Source organism: Seriola dumerili, unplaced genomic scaffold, assembly GCF_002260705.1.
Source record: "Seriola dumerili isolate Sdu_G_001 unplaced genomic scaffold, Sdu_1.0 BDQW01000002.1, whole genome shotgun sequence".
Taxonomy (NCBI): Eukaryota; Metazoa; Chordata; class Actinopteri; order Carangiformes; family Carangidae; genus Seriola; species Seriola dumerili.
Genome location: NW_019174257.1, coordinates 8,184,145 through 8,192,120, shown reverse-complemented (window position 1 = coordinate 8,192,120; position 7,976 = coordinate 8,184,145). Strand labels below are relative to the sequence as shown.

At 38.7% G+C, this 7,976-nt stretch overlaps 1 protein-coding gene across 1 annotated transcript; it reads left to right on the top strand.

Annotated features, from left to right (window-relative positions):
• Positions 1-764: 764 nt before the first annotated feature.
• On the top strand, positions 765-4,817 carry LOC111219720 (phosducin-like). Its single transcript, XM_022742499.1, has 4 exons — positions 765-867; positions 1,961-2,024; positions 2,834-2,982; positions 3,239-4,817. The coding sequence occupies exons 2-4, from the start codon at positions 1,979-1,981 to the stop codon at positions 3,752-3,754; spliced, it is 711 nt and encodes a 236-aa protein (XP_022598220.1). The 5' UTR covers positions 765-867; positions 1,961-1,978; the 3' UTR covers positions 3,755-4,817.
• The last annotated feature ends 3,159 nt before the right edge of the window (positions 4,818-7,976 follow it).

Here is a 7,976-nt window from a genome sequence, read left to right as displayed (position 1 = left end):
TGACAGGATATACAGATGCTCCTACGTTCTACTTTTTATCTGTATTAGTTGAAATGCATTCCTTTAGACTCACAAAACTTTTTCTGTCTTTGTGACTATAAAAATGTTTTAACTTAACTTTAAAGCTATTTGTGAAAGAGAAAATCATACTTTAAGAAGTGAGAAGATTCTACAGTGTGATTTTTGTATCAAAAATAATAAAGAGGCACATGATAAAGAATCACTAGATATTCCCCACCCGTAGCTAGCGGTGTTTTGTGTTTTGAAAGATTCCCATCATGTGTTCATTTTCGTGTGAAGCTCTATGCCTGGAAGAACTTTGAATTCCAGACAAGATCATTTTATTTGAAAGTTCATCTCGCGGGGATTTAGTGCCCTTGCTTAAGTTAACTCTTAACATGCTGTTTATGATAGTGAAATGCAACACAATAGCTCTTGTGTACTACTTTTGAATACACAAGGCTCTTATCGACTGCCCAATCAAGTGATGTATTACATCTCTGGTAAAAAAAAAAAGAGAAACTTTTCAAAGTTTTGAAAAAAAAGAAATATTCTGTTCTCTCTCTCTCTCTTTCTCTTTTTATCTTTCTCTATTGCTCTTCATTGTGTGTTGTCAGGCCTTTATCAAGTAGAGGCTTCTAATTCCTGAAGTGAAATCCTCTTAGGATCTCTGCTCTATTTCTGTTTGGTCTATAGGGTCTTTTTTGAAATCTCCATTAGACCAAGCTCATTGGCTGGAAAAGACACACGCATGCACACAAAAACACACACCATCCAGCAACAGATAGCACAGTGAAGTGATCGAGTTTGGACCAGAGCAAGGTTAACTACTGACACAAAGGGAGGACTTTACTGTGACTGTGTGAGGTAAGAAAAACTACATTGACTTCTCTTATTTTCTGAAAACAATGGAGAGAAATCAGCTAAAACTTGTTTATAAATGTACAGAAAAATAGGAATCAGTTTTGAGTGGCTGTAATAAGAGTTGTAAGGAGATAGATGAGAGATCTAAGAAGATAAGACATATATTTGAGATCGATTTTGGGGGCCATCTTGATTTTTCATGCGTGTATTTTCATTTACACAATGTTACAGCATTAAGTATTAAATAAAGGTTTTACGAATTTTGTGCTATGTCTTTCTTATCTTGAAGCAAAGGCTTCTGCAAAGAATAAGAACAAAGAATTCTTTCTTTTGGTGCTGATATTAGTCATGGGTCTGTGTCTAATTGAAAGTCAGCTGTTTACAACAGTTTATTGTCTGTCTCTCACTCACACACAGACACATAAAGAACTAAAACGTATATGCGACTACATTTGCTCATAGTACAACTAATCATGGCAAAACGCCACTTGTGGATTAGGGGGTTAGAGGTGGCCACAAAGATCATCAGACCAGATCAGCAGCGTGTACGCAGGAAGGAAGACTACACTAACTGAGACACTGGGATGTGCCATTTAATCCAATGAGCTATTGGCTCTGTATGTGTCACACATTACAAAGCAGTGTGAGACCAAAATATTCTACCTCTAAAGCAAATACAGTGTACATTTTCTATATATAAATATATGCAGGAACATTTACAATTTAGTAGATGAAATCGCCCTTCATAATATGGTTTTCATAGTTTAGTTGCCACTTTTTCCATCTTAAAACGGTAACCCTGAGTGGTCACAGCAAGACAGACCTGTTGCTGTGCAGTAATCCTCTTAGACCATTAATTTAATTAAATGTCATGGAGTCACTCGGTATCCAGGATCTCTGTCACAGTGCAAAGATTTTAAATCTGTTGCTGTACACTTGTCTAATTGAGAACATTGAAAACATACACGTGTTGCAGGTCATTAACACTTGAGTGTTCACGTTCAAATTAATTATTCATTCTGATATCAGCAGCGCCCACTGTGCACATTCGTATGAATGACCTCTTTCAACTCATTCTCAATTTTGTGTCCCACAGGTAGCTAACCAGAAGAAAATGTCTGCCAAAGTGATCGATTTGGAAGAGACCGTAACCCACACAGGTGAGTAGAAGCGGTGCTTTCAAATATGACACAGTAACATGTTTATCTGTTTAATTAATTTCTTTACAAAATGGTATTTTTATGAGGGCAAAAGCATCGTTCACAGAGCAGTTGGCTGTGAACAGATAGCAGTAAGACCAAGGCAGAGTGGAGGACAGATCTGTAGAGCTTTGGCAGTTTAACTGATGCTTTAATCTTCTTTTTCTTAGACAGCACTGGTGCAATTACAGAACTTCCTAGAAGGTTGAGATGAAGCTTTGATCCCCACATTAAAACAGGATACAGTATCCACCAATGACTCATAGTGGCACACTGTCATTTAACAAAGTAGTAAACCAGTCTTGAAATCTCACATATCATTGGTTATTTGAGAGTAAAGTTTGAGGATGCTGCTTCATGAAGCCACAACTAAGTAACTTCTGCTGGAGTAGGATTGAATAGTGTCTGCTTCCAGAAATGTTTTATTGTTTTCCTTTTTTCTTGCCTGTATCAGCCTTTACACTGTCTTACTAAATAATTCAAGATATGAACTGTAATGATAATAATAATGTCTTAAGTTATTAAAATTGAATAAACCACATACAAAATGCAAAAATAAGTAAATTACAAGAAGGATCTAAAAAGTAAAGAGCATATGAAAATAAAACCAAAACAGGATAGAAAAATAGTTACAATTTAAGAAAAGGTTCTCCAATAAAAGTAAATGTTAAGAAGGGATGTTAAAGAGGCGACAGAGTTGGCTAGCTGGAGATACACTAGTCACTATCCTTCAGTTACTGAATACAGAATGCTATGTTTCTTCTACATAGGTCCAAAAGGAGTCATCAATGACTGGAGGAGGTTTAAGCTGGAAAGTATGGACCAGGAAAACCTGCCACTTGCAAAAAAGGAACTTCTCAGACAGATGTCATCCCCTAACAAACCAAAAGATGACTCCAGAGCAAACCTTAACCGCAAGGTAGAACCCAAAGCTTACAGCAAAGATGGCAGACTTTTACTTTCTTTTACTTTGATGGGCAGCAAACATCATTATGAAACACCTATGTTTGTGTTTATGAGAAATGGATCTCCAGTGTAAGTTAAAACAGATTCAGTCACAAAAAGTGTCTTGTTGGCAATCAGAGCTTCTTCATTATCCTTAGAAATAACAAGTATTGTAATTCCATCACCAGTCAGGATGGTAATTGTTGGTCTAACATCTTTTTATTTTTCAGATGAGTGTCCAAGAGTACGAACTGCTGAAGGAGGAGGACGAGGGATGTCTGAAGAAGTACAGACGGAGGTGCATGCAGGAGATGCATGATAAGCTCAGCTTTGGGCCCAGGTTTGAAGGTGTGCATGACCTGGACAGTGGAGAGGCCTTCCTTGAAGTCATTGAGAAGGAGCATCACAGCACGGTGGTGGTTGTCCACATCTACAAGGTTGGGGTCAAAGGTTGTGAGGAGCTCAACAACTGCCTTGACTGCCTGGCCACTGAGTACCCCACCGTAAAGTTCTGCAGGATTGATGCAGTTTCATCCGGAGCTGCCGAGCGGTTCTCAGATGAAGTTTTGCCTACGCTGCTGGTATACAAGGCTGGAGAACTACTTGGGAATTTCCTGGCCTGCACACAGCACCTAAACGAGGAGTTCTTCGCCACTGATGTGGAGGCTTTCCTCAACAGCTACGGCCTGTTGCCCGAGAAAGAGCTGCCTGGCTTGGAAGACGAAGAGGAAAACGATGTAGAGTAAACAAAGAGTTTGGCTGCTGTGGAAAAAAGGAAGCTGTTTCGGAGAGCTGGATAGAGAACCTATGAAAGACAATCTACAACATCAGACAAGATATTTGTTTGGTCTTCTACAAATACAAAAACCATAACATCTCCACTAGTTCACTAGTGTTTGAGGGTGGTGCATTAAAGGAGAAATTTTACATCCTGGTTGGTAAACAAATCTCAGTGTCCCAGGTCTAGGTGCTCTCACATATGGGTGTGGGTTACAGTAAGGTGAAGAGATACAGCATTTATGTCTAAAAATATAAAACAAATCCCCTCACTGCCACCCAAACAAAAGCCAAACCAGCTAACTGCTTGGACCCATGCCCCATAACTAACTATAATTACAGTGTTTTATTTTGTAAAGTTAGGAAATATTACATGCTGTATGTACTTGTAAAAAATTTTAATTCATAGACTTTTTGTTGTATTTGATTGGATAGATCTGTACACGTTATTAATAAATGCAGGGTTCATACAAAGTGACATCCCTCAGTGTGAATATTTAAATACATGTATACTTAAAGTTTTTTTTGCCAAAAAAAAAAAAAAAAAACCTTTAAAGAGTTATATAGAACAGGGACTCTTAAAACTTAAGAGGCCACAGCACTCTGAATGTGGAAAGGTTTCGTGTAAACACATCTTCCAGCTGTCTGGTCTGACATTATCTACCCTTGCTTCCTAAGCGAGTGTGCTCGGAGGTTCATGTTGTGTCTGGAAAAAACATTCATGAGCCTCTGGTATTTTAACATCATCAGTAAAGCGTCACCAGAGAAGAGTTCATCCATTTATGCGTATTTTATATTGTGAAAGTGTGAGAAAGTCATGGAAATAAACAAAAAGGAAACCGTGGGTGGTTGGTTTTCTCAGTGTGATGTGACTTAGCCAACACATCCTTGACTCAGCACAGTGGTCAACATCATCATCATCATCATCATTGTCGTCGTTTTGAGTTTGTTATGGATGGTTACTATTTAAACTGTGTACAGAATATGATGAGAACTACTCTAATATACATGTTGTCCAGAATAACAATGAATAATAAAATAACATAAAATATTACAGTTTTTGCATTGCATTTTATTAATTTACAAGACTAGAAGGTCTGCTGGTTGCTCCTATAAAACCTTCATTTTTGTACGAATTAAACAAACAAGATATGGCATGTTAGTTAGTGAGCTTTAAATCTGCTGGTAGGTGGATTTTTTTTATTCTGTGGACAGAGCCAGACCAGCTGTTTCCCCGTTTCCAGTCTTTGTGCTAAGCTAATTAGATACTGGCTGTAGCTTCATATTTAGCGTACAGACATGAGAGTGGCATAAATCTTCTCATGTAACTCTGCAATAAAACTAATGAGCATATTTCTCTGAACACTGAATCGATGCTTTAAGTATCTTTGCTCAACCTGTGATTCTTTCTTTCAGACGGAGTGTTGCAAAACTCACCTCCTCCTCACTCACCACTACTCTATCACCACCATTATCTGGAGATTGTCTCAGAAGATTCAGCCAAGAAGGAGGCTCCACCATCTAAATGCTCTCCTTTCACCATCACCACCAGTGTCTAGACAACAGAAATGGGGTTCTTACATAATATATCTGTTTGTATTGGCCTGCATTGAGTGTGTTTATGCATTTAAATGATACAAAAACTTTGTGTGAATCTCAAGGTTAGAACTTCACCCTAACCTTCTGTAGGGATATAAGGACCATACATTTAAAAATATTTAAATTGTTCATTGCATGAACTTTCTTCTCACCTCAGTGGGTTCAAAACAGAGACACCAAGGGAAGAAACTGCAAAATGCAGACATGCAGGGATGCATACCATTGCAGGAGGCTTCCCTTTCCTCTCCTGCTGAAGCAGGTTGTCACATGTTAAGTAACCTCTTAGTCTTGTAGCATAGACTTGACTCCCCCGTGACCCCAGTGAGCTGCAGGCATGCCAAAACCACAACATAAAAACTGCTTCAGATTGCAGTACTAACCGACAATTTGATATGTCGTGAATTAAATTAAGTTGCCTCATATCTGTAGAAACGGCCAAACACATTACCACACAAACACATCAACTGCTACAGGAAACAGGTTTGTTACAAAGACAGATCATTGGCTCTTACAAATAGCTGTAGAAGGGATGCGTACATCTCTATATTATCATTAAGGGCCACTTCAATTTTGTATTTATAAAACTCATTGAGTTATATCTCTTGATTTAAAAACTGTGTATAACATAGTCATAATATCAGACAGCAGCATGTAATGCTTCATCAAAGAGTGGCATTTGAAGATGCATAGTGCAGAGATCTATGATGAAGTCATCGGGCTAATCCTCTTACAGGATTAAAGTTGTAGTTTTAGTAGTACTGGTAGACAGACTGCTTTTACACATGTTTACATCCATAGACAAAAAAAGGCTTATAGTCATCTTGATCTGAACGTTAAGCTGAATAATATGGGGTCATACACAGTATACCTGTACCTGCTAATGCACCTCCGAACACGTTTCAAAGTGGCTACTTTCATTTGTTTTCCTGTAAATAAATTCTAATAATCTCTGACATGTTGCCTGCAAAGGGACTCTTGACTTCTAATAAATGTAAATTCAAGAGTTAGTGAACTGTGACACGCTAACACATATTTCTCTGAGGATATACATGTGTTTGTGATTCCACACTACCGCATCTGGCATGGTTTGCTTAGCCTCTAGCAGGCAACACAAAGCAACACGCTACTTTCACATAGTAGCGTGTCTAAGGTTTATCAAAACCTTTTCTGAGACCTCCCACAAGAGCAGTGAGAGGTTCTCTTGAGGTGCCCAAACATGTCAGCCAGACTGGTTGCAAAAGTGTCAGCCAACTAGCCAAAACATCCCATTTTCACTCTTCAGACAGTGTATGCGTATCACCGCTGGCCCACAAAGTTCACAACAACTAAAGAAGCTTCTACGAATATGCCTCTGAGCTTCAGCCACACATCCCAGCCACGCAGTATACAATATGTGGCATTATTCCAATAGAGACAAGAGTTCACTGAGTGCAACAGAAGCTTTTGAGAGTCCAAGCAACAGTTGAAGATTCACCTCAATACAAGATGACTCATGCAAGCTCAGAATCAAAGATAAACCATTAGCAAGTACGAAAGTGTATATTGTGTAGAGCATAATCAAAGCATGGGCCTTTTCCAAGAAACAGGTTTACAAAGTTAACTAAATAACTTTGCTGAGTAAAACCCTGCACAGCTTATGCACATACTCCTCCAGATTTGGGGGAGTTTCAGCTTTTGCTCAGCAATCTTACCCAGATAATGCAGAGAATTTCACTGTCGGAACAGACCCCACAGCTTGATTTGACTCATTACTCCCCTCAAACAAATGTTTACCTCAATGTTTACTCTGTGCGATGACCACCTGATCCCACCCCCATTTCTGACGTTTTGATTCTGCCTTGGTTTATACTGCTTCGCTAATTGGAGGACTTTTTGTGTTTTTTGTGTTTGGACTCTTGGAAAGCCCAGCTGCCACGCTCTAGTTCTCCCACATAAAAAGCAATTTCTCTGGTGATGTCATGACATGGCAGTAGAGACCTGGTTCGAAGCTTGTTTGCCCCTGTGACCAAATATGGACAGCGGGTGTAGGAGAGATGACACAACTACGAACTGTGATCACTAGCTGTCATTATTAAATTAGTAACTCATTTTAGTCACATTGTTTAGGTATCTGTAAGTCCCTGATGACTCACTGTTTTCAATTAAGTAATGCAAATGTTACTGTTTGACTCATTTACTCCTGATGAGATTAAACTTGCACGCATTTTGAAAAAACAAACCACAACTGAATGGAAAGAGTGGATACAATGCAACCGCAACATAAACACAGGAGACTATTGTGTTATTGCTAAAACCGTGTCTGAGAAAACTGCTAAAAAATAACAGGTGAAGGAGGAAAGGAAAGATATGAATCAGTTGTATAAGAACGTGTATCAATGTGTATCAATGCTGCAGAAAAAATAGATTACACTGCACATTCACCACAATATATCAATCCACCCTTGGGTTGATCCCACTGGTGTTTTGCACACTAGATGACTTTACTATGCATCTGAATGAATGGACAAATGTGGAGATGGATGAATCCTTACACATTCAAAGTGACATATAAGAGACAGATCATTGTTTTATTCGGTGCTATAGAGAACCTGG

Bases quoted from the DNA above. Each gene is read 5' to 3' on its own strand.
- LOC111219720 (XM_022742499.1), top strand. From the start codon at position 1,979: ATGTCTGCCAAAGTGATCGATTTGGAAGAGACCGTAACCCACACAG. The intron at 2,025-2,833 runs GTGAGTAGAAGC...TCTTCTACATAG, and splicing joins AGAGACCGTAACCCACACAG to GTCCAAAAGGAGTCATCAAT. The intron at 2,983-3,238 runs GTAGAACCCAAA...TTTATTTTTCAG, and splicing joins GAGCAAACCTTAACCGCAAG to ATGAGTGTCCAAGAGTACGA.